Consider the following 23,428-nt stretch of genomic DNA (forward strand, 5'->3'; position numbering starts at 1 on the left):
CTTTGAAGCAGATGTGAGCATGTGTGTTCAGTCTCTCTCTCTCTCTCTCTCTCTCTCTCTCTCTCTCTCTCTCTCTCCTCCTCACTCTCTCCTCACTTGTGATTGCAAGCGCATGCTGGTGTGCTCATGCACCTCACGAACGCCAAACCAAACGTCACGACTATTAATGTCTCCTGATCAGCCCACTGAAAATGAAGCTAATCTGTTGCGAGGGAAATGGGGCAGGAATCAGCATCTTCAGTCCACCAGTGGTTTCCTTTTAGCATCTGTGGTATCCCGCCATTTATCTCCATGCATTTTCTAGCTGCATCCCAACTCACAACAACTAGTGGTTGTGTAGATTGATGCCTGCCGTTCTTCCAACTGACAAACACCGAAATTCATTTATTGCAAGTGATGATTAATTTCATACTTGTCACAAAGCCCTGATACACATGAATTGAAATTCCTGCCTGGAAATTGACGTGTTTTTAGTGAACTGAAGTTGATTAAACAGGAATTTCAATTCATCTCATTCTGTTTTCAGCCAGGAATGATTCAACTGAAATTGAATGTACTCAAACCCAAAGTATCAGGGCTGTCTCCATCAACCTCTCAGGCAGCAGGCTCTCTTGTCTGTTAATTGTAAATGTGTTTGTTCTTCTCATAGACCATTGTTCGAGGGAACCGGCCACCCAAAGATGCGTCCATCAACGGCCTGCTGGAGGAGTTTGACAACATCTCAGTAACGCGCTCCAACTCCCTGCGTAAAGAGAGCCCACCGGGCCCCCACCAGGCTGGAGGTAGCTCCAAACCCTCCGGCAGTGGTCATCCCATTGCCCCAGAGGAGAATGGATTCAATCATTACTACTCCCGCTACTCCTGTGACCTAGACACCTCCAGCAGGGACTTCTCTCTTGATCCCAGCAGGCCAGGCTTCTCCCTAGACGGGGACTGGGCGGTTGGGAGGCACTATCGATTCACCAAGCAGAATGGTCACTCACACCCCATACGCAGCCCCTTCTACCCGGACGCCATGCCCCAAAAATCAGACTATGGAAAGCTCCCCCCAGACTATCACACATACCTGGAGAGCAAAGGGCGCTCAGCAGATGAGGTGGCCTCCACAGTGGGAAGTGGGGTGGGCTCCAGCGGCTACTATCGGGCGTCTGTGGGTGGCTCTTCCAGTCAGGACTACAGGGACACTTCAGTAGGCACGCCATCTCGTGCCTCGCTACACAGCGAGCAGATCAACTACCCAGACAGTGAGTGGAGCTACGGCGGCCTGCGGGACGAATATGAAAAGCGACCCAAGAGTTCATACGTGACGCAGACCAGCCCCACACCGGCCATAAGACAGCGATCTCGGTCAGGCTCTGGGTTGCAGGAGCCAAATGTCCCCTATGCGGCCAGTGGGGCTTTCAAGAACCCTCCACAGGCCCATCCATACAGTTCCTACACCTACCCTCGCCTCTCGGAGAGTCTCGCTAACTCACAGACCATTGGCAAGGTAACCACACCAAACACAAAAATGATGCATTTAAGTCAGAATTTGTAATGAAAAATCTGTTCAACTGTGGCAGAGACATTGACAGTGTTGACTCTAAACTGCACAGCACATTGGTGTTGAGGAAACATGTCTCCACGCAGCACTCCACAGACCTCTGACAAGCCTGTAGAAACATTTCAGAGAAAATTACACAGACAAATCCCAACATTTAGTCCCACCTCCCATCCACCTGCAGTCCTTCTTTCGTTCTATCTCTCTCCACATGTCTCTAAGTCTCTCATTCCCACGCTGTACCTTTGTTTTTTTACTAGCCTTCTTGCCAGTTAGGTGGTGTCAGCTGTTAATCTATTCTTCCCTGAAGGAGACGCGAGCTGCCACATACAGATTTACCGCTCCTCTGTAGCCACTGTCTCTGCACACAGATCAATTAATGCTGATGCTGACCATTGACCAGACAGCTCTGAATTATAGGAATCGTTACAGAGACTAGACAAACAGAGGCACAAAGGAATGTAGAGAATAAAGAAAGAAATGAGAGGCAGCGACATGGCAAGAAGAAAGTGATAAAGAAAATAAATGAACAAAACCAGATAAAATCATAGTAGAGGATTTCTAGCTTTGGAACCAGTGCCGTACATCACTGTATCACGCGAGGCCCCACACCAAAACGATAACCAAAAAAGTTTTTTGTAGATTAGTACCTAAAGATGATGAAAATAATGCACAGATTTCGAGGTGGAATTATGATCTGCTGATGACCAATAATTACTGACATGAGAACAAAATGCGCTTTAAATACTGTATAAAATTACACATTTGATATTGAATGTTACATTTCATGGCTCATAGCTTCCCATGGTGCATGAAACACCTGCACTGTAAGTATGTTGGCATTTGGAAAGCATGATGCAGCCTCTGATGTGCTCCACTGGAGCAGTGGGAGAGACTGAGATACCCAGGAGATTCTTCCACACAGAGAAAAGCAAACAAACCCTCCCTGTATTAGAGGCTGTGTAATGCAACCATATGTTTCCAGTTTGAGTTACCTGTGGTGATTGTTTGTACCAATACTATTACACTGAATCTGCTACAGTAGAAGATATTAGAGAAGGTTATACAGTAATAGGGGGCAAAAGATGCAAGACAATGCAACAGCAGGGGTAACAAAGAGTGGTCGTTTCAGAAGCTGTTCTTTATATCATTCTCCAAAGCTTTCAGTGCCCCATTAGGCCCATTATACAGGTGTGTGTACCGCTATCACAGCTCTGCACCATCCCTCCTTCACACACACCGAGTCCAGTTGCTGAGAGGAAAACTGGGTTTGCTGATGTAGATCCCAGGGTGCCTTGATGAAAAACCATTTAACCTGCATGCTTCGGTAAATAGCCACTCTTAGAAAAAACAGCCACGGAGAATGCAAAAGCAGCAGGATTGGAAGTGATGCAGGAGAAGGTCATTTTTCTTACATATTGTTTATTATTACAGCTCTCTGAGTCATTGTGCTTGAGGAGGCACATTTGCTTTTCTGAAAATGAACAGTATGTATCGTGAGTGACTTAACAGAGCCTGGATATTTATCCAAAAACCCCAAAATACTACTACAAACTATACTGTATGTGATGTGTTGTTAAAATCTGGCTTAAATTTTCATGTGTTGTTTTGTGGAATCTCAAATGAAATTAAATTTAGGCCACAGCTGGCTGAGGCATCAGTGCACCCTAATTTTCCTTGTTTGTAGATTTTGCATCAGTGGTAAGAAGAAAAAAAAAAAAACAAGGAGTCATCTAGCAGCTTAAGAATCACTATTCTTCTCAGCTCACAGACCTTGTAACAAACCCGCCCCTCTCTCTCCTCTCTCATTCTCTCCCTTTTCTTCTCTTTCCCTCATTCAGTCCACTCACACCACTGAAGTAAATCCTCCTTTTTCCCTGCTGTTGTTGGGAGCCGGTGGGGATGTAACAGTAGACAGCACGGGGACTTGGCCACACACAGACTCACACATACACGAACGCACACACTCCCTCTCCGTCTTCCTTCCCTCCTTCCTCTCTCTCCCTCTGTGTTTTGTGGCGAGTGCGAGCTCAGTGCCGCAGCTCTCGGTGACAAATTGATGTTGCGGCACTTTCCCTTTCTGCAGCCTTAGCATAAAAATGGCCGAACGATGTTCCACCGCGGAATTCAATTTCACAGTTGAGTTAGGTTGTTGATTACCCTGCCAAACTCAGATTAATGCGCGTTTAACCAACATGGATCAGGAGACCCTTGGCTGACAGCCAGCCAGCAGTGCTGGCCAGCGATAGAGGGGGCAAGAGACTGGGCCGTCCCAGCAGCGCCCCCCCCACCACACACACACCCCTCCCCTACACCTGCCTGAGAGTGATTGATTAAAAGAGTTCACACCATGTAATTATACACCATCCCAACACATCAGGGCTCCTCCTCCTGCCTTGTCTATTCATGTGTGTGTCTCTTTGTGTAAATGCACACAGAGAGAAACAAATAAAAGGAAAGAGAAAGAGGGGCTTTTTTATTATCCTCTCAGTCTCTTGAGAATTTATGAGAAAAAAAATCCTGCAGGTTTGGGAAGTGTGTCAAAGGTAATTTAATTTAATCCCCTCGGGGTGGAGGCAGCTTTTTGTATGTTATGTATAGTCCACACTGAACTATTGATATGTAGCCATTAACACGACTTTCTTCACACGCATGCTGCAGTACTTTCCTTCTTCTGCTAGCGATAATGTGACTGATGACATAGCACCTAGATGTTCACTATAAAGTTAGTAGTGCGGTCATTTATGGTTTGAGATTCCCCTCAAGGTTTGTGTGTATGTGTGTGTGTGTACGCCAGGTCTATTATGAGTCAGACCAGTTCGACTGAGTCACTTAACGGAGCTTTTAATAGACCTCTTTGAGTTAAGCTCTACGCTCTAACTGTACCAGTATTCAAGCTGTGTTTTAAAGGAGGCTGAGGTGTTTCTAGGATCTTAAGGAAGAGGCGTGTCCCAGATCCGGATGCTCCCTCGGCTCCTGGTTGATGAATGGAGTAGTTGAGAAGCATTGTGAGGTAGTAATGATAAAATATGGTCCCTGTCCTGTGGACTGAATGTCCTCTGTTAGGTATGTCGAGGGCTAATGTACTTGCAGATGTACCTGGAAGAGGAACTGGCATTTTACTGTGGACAGTGCGTGGTCATGCATTAACTTTAGAACACCGTGCCAGTGCATGCAGTATACACACGTCTCAGTGCTGTGGCTTTATATTTCCATCCATCAGTCAAATAACTGTGTCCTTGTGCTCTCTCCTCCAGGGTGACTACGAGCGTCCGTTACGTGACGGCAGTCCCCAGGTTATGGGTGGTGACACCTACCCCCGAGGGCCTCTCAAGCAGCCACAGAGCCACGCCAAGCCGCCTGGCTACCCCCCAGCACACCTGCCCTACCCTCCCGTCTTTCACCATTACAAACCTTCACCCTACCACCACCCCCCCTCCCAGCCCAGCCCACCGTACACCCCTCAGGTACAGTATGCTCACTGCGTTCCCTCACGCAGATGATGTCAAACATTTGAGAGATGCAGATTTAATCAATTCAGTGTCATTTAAATGGGATAATTCCATATTAAACTGGCAGACAGTTTAAATATTATCACTTTCTAATGAAAACCTTGTATGTTCAGATTTAGTGTCTTTGAATTATTTAGACAAACTAAAATTTTATGTTGTTTTGGGAGTCACTGGTTAAGTTAAATATCGCCTCTCTGTTTCTCTGTCACTCTCTATGTTTGTGTATGTTTTAAACACAGGGGGCCTACTCACAGCCTTCATCACCTTACATCCCCCCGGGGGCCTACCCGCCTCCTTCCTGGGGGTCCAGCTCTGACACTCAACCCTCCCGAGTCTCTCATGAGCAATTCAGAGCCGCGCTTCAATTGGTTGTCAACCCGGGTGAGGAATGGGCAATAAAAAGTGACGCTGAATATAAACACGGCTGTTTGTGTTTCTTGTGTTGCATCAAAATTCGCTTGAAAATGTGTTTGCCCACAGGCGACCCTCGGGAATACCTGGACAGCTTTATCAAAATTGGCGAGGGCTCCACGGGTATCGTGTGCATCGCAAGCGAGAAACACAGCGGCAAGCAGGTGGCTGTGAAAAAGATGGACCTCAGGAAACAGCAGAGGAGAGAGCTGCTCTTTAATGAGGTGTGAAAGACTGACAGAGATGAGGTGTAACTGCAGTCCGCTTATCTCAAACGTGCTCACAGCTAAAGCATTTTAACACTGACTAACATATTTAAACAACAACACATTTTCTATAATCCCGGTTTTATATGTTTTGCATGTGAGTATTTACTGATTTGGAGGCTGGATGCTGCACTCCAGACAAATGAAGTGACTGTTAATGGCTCAGACAAGCAGCAGCAGAGATGAAACTGGTTTAAATAGCATCATTAAAAATGTCTGGTTTTGTGCTTGATAGAGAAAAATAAATCTCACCATCATATAGCAAACCAGTAGCTCGCTTGGTGACAGTAATCTGGGGTGTCCACCTTACAGTTTGTAGCCTCTGTGCAGCAACATCCAGATTTGCAGCATTGGTTTTGCTGATATTGAGTGTGTGTGTGTGTGTGTGTGTGTGTGTGTGTGTGTGAGTAGGAGAGAACGAGAGAGAGAGAACACATGCATGCATGTATGTTAGCACGTGTGTACACAGATGTGGGTGTTCAGTTGGGAACTAATTTGCTTTGTGTAATCCTATTAATTTCTGAATGTAACCCTTTTATAGTTAAGCCTCCAGAACATGTTCACATTAGACAAAGGAAAGTTAAATTAGAAATAATCACAATTCCAGGAACACATTTAATAAATTATTTCAATACTTGTGGTATTGTATTTTCTTTGAAATATTTAAGAGCCATCTATACATTCGATTTACAGTATTCAGAAATTGGTGAGTACCAGAATACATGTGTATAGATATAATGTTTTTCATGTCAGAATGTAGAATTTACAGCCGAGGTTTGTGATTGTGTCGTATCATGTGACAATCCAATAAAACCATTGAAATTATACAAATAAATACATAATCAAAGTCATTTCCTTCTCTGTGTGTGTGTTTTAGGTGGTGATCATGAGGGACTACCATCACGAGAACGTGGTCGACATGTACAACAGCTACCTGGTGGGAGACGAGCTGTGGGTTGTCATGGAGTTTCTCGAGGGCGGGGCACTCACGGACATCGTGACTCACACCAGGTAACCTCTCTCAAATACAGAAAGGCAGTACGAGACTACTACAGTGTACTAAAACAGCAGTGTGCATGCCCACTGAAGCCCTGAAGTGGATGTAGAAGCAATCAAAGAGTAATAATAACAGAAGAGTTTCAAGACGGCGAGCGGATGGGAGGATCGATACCACTCTCACATCTGTCCGTCAAGTATGAAGCTACAGTAGGGAGGCACTTAGCTTAGCTTAGCATGAAGACAAATGGCTGAATACATGTGATGCTCCGATGGTGGTGACGTCAGATGGGTTTCACTGGTAACAAGCAAGCGAAGATGTGTTGTTAAAAATCATCAGGTCGTTTAATTTGCTCCACGCATCAGAAACTTCACAAAGATGGAGGATTTCACAAGACAGCCAGGAGACACCAGCAGCTGGGCTGTAATCCAGCCCCGTGTTTGATAGTTTGAGGATTATTGTTCTCCAACTTTTCCTAATTGCTTCTCTGTTGTTGAGTCGTGTTTCTAAGCTGCCGCCTCATTGTTTTAAGCTTACTTTGTGCTTGGTGTTTAATTACAGTCATTTGCGTGGAGTGTCAGCATTAGCACTGCACAGTGTCGGATGCTAATAACACGCTTTGGTGAGGCTGAGCACCGCTGCTCCCGTGAAGTATTTTGAACAGTCTCCCACACAGATGTTTGCCTGTTTGTGTGTTCAGTGTGTGTGTGTGTGTGAGAGAGAGAGTTTCAGTGTACACATGAATGCTTTTAGAAGTACTAATGGAAATCTCAGTAAAGAGGATATTATTGGGCTCACGTGTTGTTTTTTTTAACTCGCCCCTTCTCCCATTTTCATCTGCTTTTCATAAGTTTGTTGAATTTTAGGTAAATGTGTGTGTTTTTATGCCTCCACACTGGTGACAGCCGTGGCCGGAGGCGTTGTGTGTTTGGGTTGTCCGTCCGTCCGTCCGGCTGTCCGTCCATCTGTCCGCACCGTTATCGTAAACACAATATCTCAGTAACGCCTTGAGGGAATTTCACTACATCTGGCACAAACGTTCACTTGGATTCAAGGATGAACTGATTTGAATCTGGTGGTCTTCTCTCAAAACACACAACTGAAGAATGAATAAGATGATTCGGACAAAACGTTTCATTGGATGAAATGATCAAGTGATGGCATTTTGTTTCCAATAAAATTTTGCTCGGTTTTTAACCGTACAGTTTGACCTCTCAATTTAATTTGTCATTATCCGAGGTGATATTATTAGAAACACAACGTGTGTGAGAGTTTTCTCCTGGTAATTTCGGCCACTCATGTTCAGGTGAAAGCTTTTCTGTTAAACTTTTGTTTAACAGCAAATACTGCTGCCTGCCTGCCTTGAGTTGCGCAACCCTCATCAGGTCACTTTGGCAGCAAAAACACACATTGAGATACATCAGCGCACACACACACACACACACACACACACACACACACACATAAAACAGTCAGCAGCAGTGGCAGAATGTGTTTCTGAAAATATTTCAGTCACGTTCAAATTTCAATTACACTTTAGAGTTTGTTAATGAGCTGCACTTCACACAGATTTTATCCTATGCAAGTGCAAAAACATATGTTTATGTGCTCACTGGTGTGTGTGTGTGTGTGTGTGTGTGTGTGTGTGTGTGTGTGTGTTTATGAATGCCTGCATGTTTGTGTATGCGTAAGTGCATGTGTAATTCTCCTCCCCTTGGCAACCTTTACAGGCTCATTAAAATTGTTTTTCACTTTGTGTTTGAAACAATTTTCTATTTCAGTGATCCTGTTTTCTGTTCAGTTGTGTGTGTTCATGTGTGTGTGTGTGTGTGGGGGGGGGGGGGCGGGGGGGAGTAGGAGGGACAGTAAGAGGTGAATTGTTTTTGCATACACATCTCCATCCCATTCACTTTGAGTTAACCAGTTGTTTTGCCATAAGCAGAAGGCTCATTTATCTCTTGTGATGGTAAATGCATACATGTGTGACAATAAAATCTGCTGCAGTGTGTGTGTGTGTGTGTGTGTGTGTGTGAGTGTGAGTGTGTGCGTGTGTGAGAGTTGAGAGAGTTAAAGAGCATGCATGTCTGTGTGTGTGTACTTTATTTGCGTGTCCATGTACAACATATATGTATGTTATGTTTCCTTGGTTCCATGCGTCAAAATGAGCTTGTCTCTATTTCTGCACATTTACTGTATGTCATCACACACACTCATAAACACACAGCATAGCCTGGCCAGCTGGGTCTAGATGTTAATGTTCAGTGGAGCTGTGAGTTTCTGTGTGAGCTCAGTCAGACGCACTGCATTGCCCCGTCCCTCCATATGGGACCCTCCTGCCCGCTCTGCACATCGCAGCTACAGCCGCTGCAGGCTACAGGGGGATATTTCTGCTCCGTCTTAGTTGTGTCCAACTGTAATCTCTTTAGAACGACTGTCTGAAGTCTGAAGCCAGACTTGTCTGTGCTGTAGCCTAGAGAACAGCAGAACAATTTATTTAAAGCAATTACATTTTCCTTTACTTTAAAAGAGAAAACTCTGGTCTTCCTCTGTCACAGCCACATGTCTTACCTTTCTCTGTCCCCCAGTGCACCACAGAGAAAGAAAGTACAGAAAGAAATGTAGAAAACACATTGATTAAAAAGATAAACTACAAACTGTGTGCAGAGAGAAAAAAAAACAGATCAGTATGACACATATAATACACACTGTAAGCAGCTATGACAGTCAGTATCATTTGATTAATAGTTAATATTAGTTATAAGAATAATAGTTCATACTGTTTTTAGTTAGGATGGCATTACATGGGCGAATAAAGTTACCATGAATGTAAAGATACCCACTAACTGAATTACATAAGAGTGCCACAATACACTCCAGGGTAAGAAAAACCCATATGTATATACTGTATAACAATAGTATGAAATAGTAAGTAAATTCAACATGTTAAATATTTTCCTGCGTGCTCTTCTACTGTCATAGGTGTTGCTGACACGTGTGTGTGTGTGTGTGTGTGTGTGTGTGTGTCCTCACAGGATGAACGAGGAGCAGATCGCTACAGTGTGTTTGTCGGTGCTGAGGGCTCTGTCCTACCTGCACACGCAGGGCGTCATCCACCGCGACATCAAGAGTGACTCCATTCTCCTGACCAGTGATGGCAGGGTAAGTGTGTGTGTGATGAGTGTTTGCATGTCTCTGTTCATGCGTCTCTATACATGTGTTTAGATACAGTAGTCATTATTCATATATTGTTCACACACTATTCCCTACGGGATGTCATTAAACCGGGAGATTCCCATTTAAACGGGGATTGTACTTAAAGCTCAGGTACTAATACTCAATCTCATACCCTTGTTCTTGTCACTGGTGATTTCAGTGTAACACACACACACTCCCACACACTGACTGACCTTCTTCATGGCTGACACTCCTGCCACTTGTCAACAGCCAGTGCCAGAAACTCATCATCATCAATTACCACTAGTGCCCCACTAATTAAATCCTGCCTAATGCCTCCTAACGAGCTGATAAGACGTGATTAATTGAAGGATAATTAACCACTGATACAAGAGATTACTGTCTTCCATGAAAGCTCTTCATCACAATGGGTCAGTGCGCTTCTTGACATCAAACACAAAGGTTCTGAACTAATACAGTCTCTACTGTATGTCCACACACCGACGTGATGGAGAGTGGAACCTGAAGGCAGCACGGTGTTTGTGTGCGTTTGCAGATCAAGCTTTCAGACTTCGGCTTTTGCGCCCAAGTTTCCAAAGAGGTGCCCAAGAGGAAGTCCCTCGTGGGCACACCCTACTGGATGGCACCAGAGGTCATCTCTAGACTACCGTATGGGACTGAGGTGAGGATGACACGCGCGTGATTGACACTGATGGACACCACGTGTATAGGCTGTGTTTTACTGTGATGACTTCAGCTGCGGTAGACAGTAATCACAATAAGTAATGCTCATTTTCCCATGTGTCCAGGTGGATATCTGGTCTTTAGGCATCATGGTGATCGAGATGGTGGACGGAGAACCACCATACTTCAACGAACCCCCTCTGCAGGCCATGAGGAGGATACGAGACAACCTGCCCCCGAGGCTAAAAGAGTCGCACAAGGTAAAAACGGCTTCATGCAGGACTTTGGATGGTACGCATAGAGGAAGGGAACTTGGAAAAATGAAATCTATTAATTTTTTTAAATCTTTGTCAATACCTATGATTGACTTATGTCAGACACTAACTAATGGCTGTATATTTGGTGATTTCTGCTGCATGCACGCTGCACTAAACCTCTCTGGAATAAAAGAATTCTAAAAGAATTATAGAGGAAGGAAAAGAGTGCAGACAAATGTACTTTATTTACTGTATCTTTGCATTCAAAAGTAAACTTTCAATGGTAATATAACAACAGAGGACTTCTTCTAAACTCTATTGTCAGAATGCTAATATACTCACAATGTCAATGCTATCATGTTGATGATTAGCAAGGATAATCTTCACCCTTAGTTTAGCATGTTACCATGCTAACACACAGTACGGCTGAGGCTCTCATTTGTTTGGTTTCCTGTATGTTACGCAGTAAACTTCCCTTTGCAGCCTATAAACACAGATCAAACAAAGAACCTGATTTAAAGCTTTTCTTTGCGTCCTCAGGTGTCCTCTGTGCTGCGCTCATTCCTGGACCTGATGCTGGTGAGGGAGCCCTCCCAGAGAGCCACGGCCCAGGAACTCCTCCAGCACCCCTTCCTCAAGCTGTCTGGACCCCCTTCCTGCATCGTCCCCCTCATGAGACACTATCGCCACCGCTGACCTGCTGGCCCCAAAACAAGCACTCCTCTACACTAAAAACACACACATACACACACCACCAGGGTGGCACTGCCCTCACCCAGCCAAAACACCCCACCGCTTGGTGGCGCGCCACTAACACTCACACCTGTAACCGTGAAGTAGATTAGCTAGGGGAATATCTAAGAAATACATAAAAAAAAAAATACACGACAGATAAAAGAAGAAAAAATCGTCGACCATTTTGAAACTATGAACTGGAGTAGAAGAGTGGACCGTGCCGGAGGAACTAGACGTCCAATAGAAACATGTGGGCTGGCCCGCCCCACCGCAGTCTTCTCTCCTCCTAAACTGTGAGTCTTCAGCTCCATGTAGAGTTGTAGTAGCCATCAGCAAGAGCTTCAGAGGGGTGTTGCGAGCTGCTGACGAGGTGGAGGGACCCTGGGGCCCGGCGCTCTGCTCTGGACCAGAGCAGCAGAGGGCAGGACAATCAGCTGCGTGCAGAGAGGGGTCTTTGACTGGAAACCACTGTTGTATGGCTGCTGCGTCAGCCGGCTGGTCGAGCGGAGACGAGCTCTCTTGTATCTCTCTTCTCACACACTAACAGTGAAAATGTATTTTAGAGAAACTTGTAAGTTTTTCTGTACAGTTTTGATAATTTGCAGTATTTTATCGTGTCGTAACCATTGTGATATGAGCAGTATTAAATAGAGTTTCTGCAGAGATCTTTCCTACTGTTTATAATCCAGTTTTTGCTTAAAGATATATGAGATATCCCAAATAAACCCACCTAAACCTAACTGTTACTAAAAATACTAAATATATTTATTATCTTACATTTGTAGACAGAACTTCCATTAAATGTTGGAAAAAAAAGGGTAATGTCAGAATTTTGTATGACGTTTTAAAGTATTTATTTATTTATTGGAATTGAAGGTTTATTTTTTGGTAGTGTGGCCTTTTTTTTTTCTTTTTTTTTTTTGGTTTTATTTTGTTTTGGTTTTTTTGTTGGGTTTCAATTTACATTTCTATAAGCGCATCGGCAGACAGTGATCTCAGTTGTTATATCATCCAAGCAATACCCCAAACCTATTTATGAAGCCGTGAAGCCCTGTATTTATGATACTGTAATTACACCATGCATTTAAATGTAGCACAGATTGAGTGGATTTGATGGAAAAAGAAGATTTCTTCTGCGCAGACCTGTTTGCTTTTATATTACGAGTCTCATCCTGTTTCTCTAAATGCTAAGAGGCGCCCATCCAAGACGCCCGCCTGCCGCGCAGATTTTAGGATGCTGATAAAAGGTCTCGTTTTCTACTCACATCCTCACTGTCATCATCTCACTCCTTATCCCGCCTCAGTCAGACACACACTCGCTATCACTGGAACTGTGCTGCCATTCTCATCTCTGGTCGGACCGGGAGAACAGTGTAATCCTCCTCCCCGCATCGTTTTTACCCATCATTCACTGTGATCTGTAAATATGACTGTGTGTACGTGGATGTGAGTGTCTGCGTGTGTGTGTGTGTGTGTGTGTCAAAGAGCAAAAGAGGTTAGAGCGTGTTTATCTCTGTACAACATCTGAAAGTGTGTGTGAGTGCGTGTGTGCGTGCGTGTGTGTGTGCTGCTGGCTAATCCTTGACAGTGTGTCAAGACTTGAATGAGTAACACTTATCTGTGGTGTTGGCTTGTACAGTGATATTGCATGTTTGTTATCAGTGAAGCTGGTTTCAATTAAAAAACGCCCATAAAAACATTGAGATGTGTTGCATGGATTTTTCCTTCATCACCCTCTACAGTCTGCTCCTCCTCTTCTTCTCTCTCCGTGTCTCATATCAAGCAGAGATTTTTTTTATTTTTGTTTTTTTTGAACAGCGCACTGTCAGATTATTGGAGGGAGTTCCTTTCAGTCATCAGCAGTTTATTTTCTCTTCGTTGTTTGGGTCTTCCATATTCTCGAAATTCAACAGTTTCTCATTTCCAACTATTTCACCCTAACTTCACCTCCGAACAGAAAGGCAGGGAGACACATCCATGGATCGGTGTTGCCATAATATATGAGGTTATTTCTCTTTCTTTCCTCTAAGCCATTTCCCTCTGAAACACTATAATGGGATATTGATTTAGCTCGGACAGAGAATGGAGCTTTTCTCTCAGAGAAAGATACCTGTGCCGACGGCCCGGTAAACAGAAGCACAAGTACTGAGGCCGGTCAGACCGCAGGGCATCAATGAGGATCAAAGAGGCTCAAGGCTGCAGAGTTACTGAGTTACCATTAAGGTGAAAAATGTAACGCGTCCGTATATTCACATAAAACTACAGTCAACTGCTCCAAACACTCAGCATCACATTTAAGGTTCAGGTCACTCTGAGTTGTGAATTTGTACCCAAATTGATGTGTCGGTGGAGTTGCATTAGCTTCAAATAACATCAATGATTTTGAACTGCTCTCGTGTTGTTATGCATCAGCTTTTTATCCTTTTCACAGCAGGCCATTTGACACAGATGTTACACACAGGCGTTATTCACATCATGAATGAATAGCTTCATTCAGGGCCATACAGTAGCTACCACTGTGGACAATGAGCTCAGGTCCTGTAGTTTTAACAGCCTGAAAAGGTGTGTGTGTGAGCGTCAGTGTCTTTAAATGTGTCTGTTCATAGGCAAAAAATTGAAGTTGAATTATGAATTATATTTTTGGCAGTGTTTTTTGAGAGGCAGGGTTTCAGACACTCTGTCGAGATGTCACATTTAAAGACAATAAGACTGCAACAGTTAAATTAATAAACGTCATGTCAGAAATAAAAAGTTAAGAGCATTAAGTTCAGACGTGTCAAGTCGAGGGTCCAGCTGTACTGCATGCTGGGAAACTGCCTTTCTAACAGACCATCATTAATAACATCTGTCACATGTGCAAAGTCTGAATGTCTGCAGGGAAAATGCTGCAAACGCTGGATTTTAAACACTTTCAACGACGAGTTTCATGACTGTGATATATCCAAATATGTACATACACTCACTGGCCACTTTATTAGGTACACCTTGCAAGTACTGGGTTCGACCCTCTTTTGCCTTCAGAACAGCGTTAATTCCTCAGAGATTTTGGTCCACATTGACATGATAGCATCACACCCCAAAGGTGGATGATTGGGCTGAGATCTGTTTAAACATGGTGAGCCTGTGCCAACTGTAGCCTCAGTTTTCTTAACAGACAGGAGCTGTGGCTCCTCTGCTTCAAGGTTCGAGCTGTTGTGCGTTCAGAGATGCTCTTCTGCCCACCTCAGTTGTAATGAATGGTTATGTGAGATACTGTTGCCTTCATATCAGCTCATTGTGGCCATTCTTATCCGGTCACTGCCTTCAACACACACCAGCTGCTCATTGGATATTTTTCATAAAATCTCTATAAAACCTAAAGATGGCGCACAAAATTCTCAGTAGATCAGCAGTTTCTGAAATACTTTAACCAGCCTGTCTGGCACAAACACCCGTGCTCCGTTCATAGTCGACATGTCTTGATGCCGAAATGTGTTCCGTTGCTGCTTCGTGATTGGCTGAACAGATATTTACGTAACTACGGAACAGGTGAATCTATTTGCCCAATTAGCTAGCCGAGGAAATGTTTGTTCGTTTAAACAGTGAGAGGAGTGCTGCTGGAGAAATCTGTCCATGTGGCAGAATATTTCCCGATTAAAAGTCCGAGAAACTCGTTTCCAAAAGAGGAAAACGGATATTTGTACCTGGCGACTATTTGGGCCACACCCGGAAGCTAAGTGGACTGGCAGCTGCTCCATTGTTGGAAGTTTGTGAAGCTCAGCAACAGGTGAGTTTTTCGAAACTAATTACGAGTTTGCAGTGGCGCCGTATTTCTTTATTTATTTACACAAACGCTCAGTGAATGACGAACTGTTGACATCTTCTCTCTCTCTCTCTCTTGAGTATCAGCTGTGGTATTTGTCAGGCTTCCGTTCGGTGAATGATTCATGGTGTTAAAGGTTTAGCTCTGATACTAGGATTGTTCAGGTACTGTCATGGCGACTTGAGGCACGTGAATGTGGCGTTTCGTGGGTAGTTCAGGTGCATCTCTAATTGGTCAGATGTGTTTAAGGCTTCTGTGGTTTTTGCAATATTTGTTACACCACTGTTTTCTGACCGTGTTTCATTACTGACTGTTACTGGTCGCAAATGTGTAGGAGTCAGTGGTAGAAAGTAACTAAAAAACATTTACTCAAGTACTGTACTTAGCACTTTTTTTTTTTTTTTTTTTTGGTTTGAGTATTTCAATTTTATGGTACTTTATTGTATGTGACAGCTGCATATTAATATTTACAAATATCAATTCATAAAATCTGACACTGTGCTACAGATTCAACTATCCGACAGTAGATAAAACGTGCTCCACCTCCACCAGCTGTAACCTTAAAATACTGTATTATAAAATAACCATTCACTGCTGGCAGTAATGTCCTGTGTGTTGCAGAAGCCTCTGTCACTCTAAATGAATAAACATTACAGTATAAATCACATTGGGATGAGCTGTCAGGCTAGCTGGGGGCAGATTTGTAGAAATACAGCCCGCACTGGAATTTATCCACACATTTTTAGTGAGTAATACTTGAATAAACTACATTTTTACTAGAATTAACATTTTTTTTTTTAAATGCCTGCAGAAATATTAAGTAATTTGATGTAACTGTGTGGAAAGCACTCAGCATGCTCAGTATGTAAGTTAATGGTAAATGCGGTTTAAGCAGAGAAGATAATTGACTGTCTAAACAATCTACGGACCAAAATATTAACCTTATGAAAAGCAGTTCACGTTGACAGTGATGCAGCCATCTCCAGTCTCACCTAATGCTGTAGCTGTTGCAGATGTAGTATGATTAATCTGTGCTTGGTCGGCTTTTGCTGTGATGATTATTGTCAAATAGGAGATTGGAAAAAGTTAGAGCAGGCGTTGCAGGTCTTGAGTTGACCGTTGGTAACAAACAGAGCATTCCTTCAAGATCATTTCCAGTGATGGCGTAGCCGGTCGGGTGTAAAAACTGGATTAGGGCTTTGACTTTGATGTGACTGAGGATGATGTATGACGTCCTCGCCACTGAAACAAATGGGTGTAGCTGACACAACTGCTCTATTTATTTTCAATTAGACTTGTTCATATTGCGTTTCCTTCAGAGGCCCGGATTCACAGGGCAGAATCGATACCTCATCCCTGCAGCGTCTCCTCTGACAGGAGCAGCAGTCACCTTTTTTTACAGTCGCTCTGTTTCATTTGAACGCTGTCGTCGTGTTTGATTTTTATTTGAGCAGCGTATGGGAAAGAAATTGCGATTTTTATTAGGTTGGAGAAATTGAAGACAATCCACTGGAGTGATATGATAGATAATGGTAATAAGTGGACAGCTGTGTAGAGATGATTCCAGCAATTTATTTCAATGAACAGAAGAATACTGCACAAAATTGCATCAGCAGAGGTTTATGCATAGACTTTGATTCTGAAAATATTATACACATATTTTTTTTATATTTAATAACCTCTCTGCATTTTCACAAACACGCTCTTATGGCACTCTGATATCTGATGATCTTCACTGCTTAGTACAGAAATGAGGTCCTTCCTTTCTTTTTTATGATATGTTCCATCAGTGTGGAGAAAAGATTTGTCGAAGTCAAAGCAAAAAACATCGCAACTCTGAATGCCACTGCACTGCACACACTACAAGACTTGTCCACTGTGAAACACTATGGCCGCATTCAAAAATGAATAAAGAGGATTCTTAAACAAAGATATCAAGATTTGCAAATACAGAATCGACAATGGTATTGAAATAATTTAGCAGCACTTTCAGAGAGAGAAACAGAGGAGACAGACTGTTGGCAAATGACAGCAGAAGCTCTGGCAATTTCTGAAATTTCTTACAAAGAGAAGTCGGATAAAAATGGCTGAAACCAGATGTCAGTGGTGATGTGGGGAAAAAAATAAGTAAAGTATAACCCAGTGTTTTTCAGATGACAACCACCCACCAAGCTGAGCAAAAATGAATTATACTTTCATAAAAATATGACTTTATGTTTGTATTTTCTTTCAAATTCTAATTACGGTAATGCAGACTATGAATTTATGGCATTTAAGATTCAATTCAGCAGCTGGATAAATTAGATTTTGGTGGGTTTACCCTCCAACTACATCCATGCTAGGCCCCAAGCTGTCCCATAACTCCCAGTGGGCCTACGGTACAGGCTACACACGTTTCTCTGTCGGGACTCAGTCCGTCGCATGGCACTCCTCCTCTGTGGTGTTACGCCTGGGACATGGAGGACAAGTCTTTCATCAGGTTAGCTTTGGAGAGAGCTGAGGGGAGCCGCCACGCTGTTTGCTGACTACATGTTCTTGTACATGGAGCGATCTCTGGGGAGTTGGGGCTGGCTCGCCGTCAGCTTCAGATGAAAGTGGTAGATGGTGAGCGTGATGACGATTATAAGGGCCAAAATGAAGCCCAGAATGAGGGGGAGGGTCTCCTCCAGGCGCTCCCGCTGGTCGGTGATGCACTTGTAGGCTGCAAAAAGTGGAATAATGAGCACAGTTAGCATGGTGAGATGAATGAACGTGACTGACAAGGGTCCCAAAAGACCTAAGATAGTGTGGATTTATTCAGAATTCATGTGCATTGTCTTTTTGGGCTGGGTGATAGTTCACAGCTCTTTTGGCTCTTTTTCACTGAAATAGCATCATGATGATATGATCCTATCATGATGTCACTTTACAAAATGTCTCTAAATTAGTGCTGCAACTAACAGTAATTTTCATTATTGTTTTATCTGCTGATTTTCTTGATTCACTGATTATTGTTCTGTTTGTCCAAAAATGCTAATAATAATAATAATAATTTTCTAAAGCCCAAACTGATGTCGTTGTCTGATCAGTGGTCCAATAGGCAAATATTTTCAGTTCTTTTTTCTGAAGGATTAAGAAACCTGCAAACATTCACATTTGACAAGCTGGAACCACTGAATTTTGGGCATTTCTGCTTAAAAAAATGTCTGAAATTATTCATCAATTATCAAAATAGTTGCAGATTGATTTTCTGGCAGTTGGCTATCAATTAATCAGTAATCGTTTCACCTTTCATTTAATGTATTGACTCCAGTTTTTATTTATTTTTTTTTGTTGTTGTTGTTTGGTACAGTGCGTACAGTGGAACACAGTTAATTTCATAATTTTGTATGTGATTTTCTTGCTCATCTTCATCACCACGTAGCTTAGTCAGGCATCAGTAGACCGATATACGTAACTTACGGTGTGTGTGTGGTGTGTGCATTCATATCTGTGAGTAGTATGTGTGTGAAAACAGGAGGTAGCATCTGTATCTGTGTTTGCACAGGAGCAGCTGCTCTTGTTTTTTATTGACTAAATGACACATTTCACTCAGATGCTTCGTCTCTCTTCCAGTTCTACAGTTGGTCACACACGGTTTTAGCCCTCTTTTGTGCTCAGTTTAAGGCTTGTTAGTATGCACACACATCTTTTCATACATGAGGCTCAGTAAGGGAGGAAGGAGGACACCTAAACCACTATTGGCTGCACAGTATTGTATGTGTATGTGGTTTTGAAGTTGAAGGTGTTTCTCCTTGTGGACAGCAGTAATGCACACTAGGAGGGAGGCAGTGAAGCATAGCACAGCCTAGTTTACAGCAGCTCAGAGCAAATGATTCTTCCAAGGTGATTGGCTTCAGAGGACGGCCAGGTACGCTGAGTGTGTCTGTAAAAGCTGCATTGAGGGCAAGGATATAACTGCACTCATAAAGTCCTAATGACCCCCACCCCTTCTCTCTCTCTCACTCCCTCGCTTTGCATTTCTTTCCTCTCTCTTTCATCCCCCACCCCCTCTTTTTTCCCTTGTTACCCTGTCTCTCCCTCTCTGCAGCCCTATGTTCTCCTCATACTGCAGCAATAACCCCCTAGAGAGAGAGGTGTGTGAGTGTGTGAGTGAGTGAGTGAGTGAGTGAGAGAGAGAGAGAGTCAGAGAGGTAGATGTAAAGTTATAACACCCTCACCCCCAGGAGTTCTCATCATGATCATCATCTGTTTTTTCACAATATGTGACAGGAAACAGTGGCAGTGTGGGGCAAAGGTAGACTTGCTTTTTTGTGGCAGTGCTTCTCAGAAAGGTGCTGTTGGTTGTTCTTACGTTCGCTGAACATGAAGTCAGAGGCGATGTCGAAGGGCTGGATCTGGATGTCGTACATGGACATGGTGACACCCTTCTGGTGGTCGCTCGAGAGGAGAGTGAGGGTCTGCTGCGCTTGGCACACAAAGGAGCGCCCGGCGGGGGTCACGAGGGCCGACAGGTGGCGGGTGCTGGCTGTGTGCTTCCCAGCTGGAGAGGGAGAGGATGAGTCACGAAGGCATTCTAGTGTGTGTGTGTGTGTGTGTGTGTGTGTGTGTGTGTGTGTGTGTGTGTGTGTGTGTGTGTGTGTGTGTGTGTGTGTGTGTGTGATTGGCCTTCATGTAGACCTATGTGAAAATGAGATTCATGCAAATTCCTAAATTATTTATTATTATTTTCAATATATAATCTGGATGGACAAAAGCAACAGAATTGCAAAATAATTGATTTAATAGAAAAGTAAGAAAATGACTAAATAACACGAAATAAATCAAAATCAAATGAAACCAAAAGTTTTAAAATATCTCAAGTTCACATTAAGATTATTAAAGCTGAAATGTCATTTATGAAAGAAGTTAATGGGAAGTAGTCCCACACTAAACGCATTAAAGCATCCGTTTTGCGTTTCACATTGTAATAATGACGCTGAGAATAATAGTACAGTTTGTATGGTAATACGCCTATATTGAGCCAAAGGGCCTACTGTAACTGACCGACCACTGTCTAAAATCTGTAATAACTTCAGTAAAAGCTCTTTCCATGCGAGGGGGCGAAAATCATAAATCCATGCATGAATCACCCCTCTAATTCCAGCTGAATGCATAAATGTGAGATGAATGAGAGCAAGTTGCGATCAAAGCAGGCGGGATGGAAATGTGCTGAGTAGCTACTGTACACAGGCTCGGCGGGAGACTCACGGTTGTACGCGTTGATGAAATGCGATGGCTCCGAGGTGTCGTAGACGAACTGGACCATGCTGATCTTCCACACCTCACTGCCCTTGTCACGGAACTCCTGCAACACCCAGAGAGACACACACACACGCACACACGGGCGTCAAAGGGCAGGTTGGCCTATACTCAGCAAAACATGTCCCTGTAGGCCCCTGTCCACTGCTGAGATCTGAAGAACACGAATATTTTCTGACCATGGCTGATTTATTTATTTTACCTAGAGTGTGTTCTCTTAATTCAGAACATCGGTACAGTGACGACATAATTCCGCCATATGACTGGTGATAGCATTGGATTCAAGGGGGAAAAGCTGGAATTTGATGTAAATTTGTGAAAGCGTGTATTCAGGTGATGTATGGCCAAGTGTTGGCGCCTTGATATTCCCAATAGATGAGCCAGACTTGTCTTTATTGCATGTAATGATACAGTATGAACATTATTGCCGTTTCCTCGCTTTCTCGCCCACCTTAGAGAAGTAGATGCGGAGCGTGTAGGCGTTGTTCTTCCAGGTTATTTGGATCTCTGACTCCGTGCTCCCACATTTCCCCTCGATTTCTGCACCACGGGGCAGAGTGAACGACGCCTGCTCTGTGATCAGCTGCAAAAAGATACAGCAAGAACGTGAAGAAAAGTTGAGTCATGGGGACAGATTACGGACTGTATTGTCAGTTTTCAGTAGAAGAATCCAATTTTTACGCATGAAATTGTGGCATAAATTTCACAAATACCCAGAAAGAAGAGTTTTACGCATGAGTGCAAAGCAGTTTCCAAATACAGTTCTAATTTTTTTTATATTCCTTATTAAGGGCAAAAAGCAATCCTTTTGAATAAGTGGCAAAATATTACGCATTTGAAACATTTCCCCAGCGCTGCATCCATCTTTACGCACAACGGATAAACCTTAAAAATGTCTTCAACACAGAGCCATATTTTATGCAGTTTATGCTTCTTCTTCTTCTTCTTCTTCTTTTTTTTTTTTTTTTTAAAAAAGTCTCCACATGTTTTAAAATGCACGGGGGATTCCTTACGTCTATCCCGTTGAGAGCGAGCACGTCATATGGCACGAGGAATTTCACGGCGAACTCCACCATCAGGCATGTTGTGCCGTTCTCGCGGACCGCGAAGATGGCTTTGTCTGGGTTGTTGGACAGACCGGACAGGTTCTCCCCTTCCTGCTCCGCCAGCACCACGGACAGCGCCAGCACACCTGACCGCACAGCACAATAGACTATTGATGGGGGCACTTGTGTCAGCGGGGTAACAGATGAGGGAAGGAGGGGGCGCGCGCACACACACACACGCACACGCACACACACACACACGCGCGCACACACACACACACACAGGCACACAGACACACAGGTACTAAAAACATGCAGAATCAGCAGAAACAGCGGCGTAATTGGCTACTCAGAGTTTAGCGGAAGCCCCCCCACATCTTTAGATCACCAGCAGATCACCTCTGTTTCCTCACGGCAAAGTCAAAATCAGGTTGAACAGTGGAGACTGAAATCTGCAATATCAGGGGAGCAACAGCGCCTACCGGCCGCAGCCTAGACGGCGTCAGGAAGTGACCAAGTGACTCTGAGCCTCTGAGCACGACTCTTATGGCCACATCAGGGGGAAATAACAGGTGATAGGTAATAACACACATACACTCTGTCATGGTTAAACACGCATAGAAAGTGCGCACGGACGCACCACATACACACAGACGCGCGCGCACACGCACACACTCCCGCACACACACACTGCAGTGAGGAGTCACGACAGCAGCACGCACACAGACACACACTCTCTTACCAAACACGCCGAGCAGCAGCAGTCGGGCGCTCTCCGTGGTGCTGAAACCAAGTCGTCCCATCGCGATCAGCTTCCCCAGCGCTGGAAAACAGGGGACTGACTGACTGGGCAGCCTGTGCTGAACCCACGGAAAGAAAGGAGAGGAAAAAGAGACGGAGAGGGGAGGCGGGAGAGAAGGAAGGAGAGAGACAGAGAGCGAGAGAGAGAGGGAGGGAGGGAGAGAGAGGAGGGATGCCTCTACTCAGCGCCCAGAAGTCATGCTCAGATCATCGTGAATGCAGCAAAAAATGTCTCCAGGTTGGACGTGAGATCCGGTTTGCGGTGCAGAAGCAGCCGGCTCCGAGGAGTTCGAGCTGTCCAACCCGACCTCCCTGTCCAAGGTTGACTGGTTTCTACCCAGTCACAGCTGCAGGACTGAGCCCCGTCCGTGCATTGTTAACGTCAGGAATAATGGTCCTTGAAAGAAAAAACTCCGTCAACTGTATTTGTGTCTTTTGTAAGAAAGGACTCAGCATGCAGTCTGAGTTATTCCCGCAATGCTGTAGTCTCCATCACTGTGGCGGCAGCTGTAGGTTGGGCTGAAATGATGTATGTCTGGAGGGAAACGCCGACAACACCCCCCTCCCACCGTCTGTCAAACTCAACTCTCCAAGGTTGCAGCTGAGAGTTTGAGAGAGTAAGCGCCGCAAAAATCACCTCATTTTACGTGGATATTTAAACCCTCCTTCAGGTGTAGCGTTCGGTGGTTTTTGCAGCATTTACTTCTATGATTAAATGTTATTTGGAAATGTAGAGAGATCTTTAATGAGAAACGTCATGGCACAATTGCTGCTGACTAGAACCACTATACGGCATCATTTATCTCTTGTTTTACCAATTAATTTTGAGAGTAATTGTCCACGCATGAATGCCATAGATAAATGTAGCCCTTATTGATATGTTAGGTAGAATTACACCAAAGCATGGATTATTATATTTTAAT

At 43.9% G+C, this 23,428-nt stretch overlaps 2 protein-coding genes across 5 annotated transcripts in view; one reads left to right on the plus strand and one right to left on the minus strand.

Annotated features, from left to right (window-relative positions):
- Positions 1-13,279, plus strand: part of pak5 (p21 protein (Cdc42/Rac)-activated kinase 5) — a 61,769-nt gene extending 48,490 nt beyond the window's left edge. For all 4 annotated transcript variants that reach the window (XM_076755552.1, XM_076755551.1, XM_076755549.1 and 1 more), the window contains 9 exons: positions 650-1,489; positions 4,798-5,007; positions 5,292-5,433; positions 5,533-5,687; positions 6,607-6,740; positions 9,759-9,885; positions 10,457-10,582; positions 10,710-10,844; positions 11,382-13,279. In XM_076755552.1, the coding sequence (XP_076611667.1) occupies positions 650-1,489; positions 4,798-5,007; positions 5,292-5,433; positions 5,533-5,687; positions 6,607-6,740; positions 9,759-9,885; positions 10,457-10,582; positions 10,710-10,844; positions 11,382-11,537 (2,025 nt within the window). In that variant the 3' untranslated portion in view covers positions 11,538-13,279. The remainder of the gene's footprint in view (positions 1-649; positions 1,490-4,797; positions 5,008-5,291; positions 5,434-5,532; positions 5,688-6,606; positions 6,741-9,758; positions 9,886-10,456; positions 10,583-10,709; positions 10,845-11,381) is intronic.
- A 3,651-nt stretch (positions 13,280-16,930) lies between these two features.
- lamp5 (lysosomal associated membrane protein family member 5) lies at positions 16,931-23,031 on the minus strand. The gene is made up of 6 exons (XM_076756780.1): positions 22,447-23,031; positions 21,672-21,850; positions 21,110-21,241; positions 20,608-20,704; positions 19,712-19,900; positions 16,931-18,079 (listed from the first exon to the last, which is right to left on the minus strand). The coding sequence occupies exons 1-6, from the start codon at positions 22,505-22,507 to the stop codon at positions 17,904-17,906; spliced, it is 834 nt and encodes a 277-aa protein (XP_076612895.1). The 5' UTR covers positions 22,508-23,031; the 3' UTR covers positions 16,931-17,903.
- Between the last annotated feature and the right edge of the window lie 397 nt (positions 23,032-23,428).

This window comes from Chaetodon auriga, chromosome 18 (assembly GCF_051107435.1).
Source record: "Chaetodon auriga isolate fChaAug3 chromosome 18, fChaAug3.hap1, whole genome shotgun sequence".
In the NCBI taxonomy this organism is placed as follows: Eukaryota; Metazoa; Chordata; class Actinopteri; order Chaetodontiformes; family Chaetodontidae; genus Chaetodon; species Chaetodon auriga.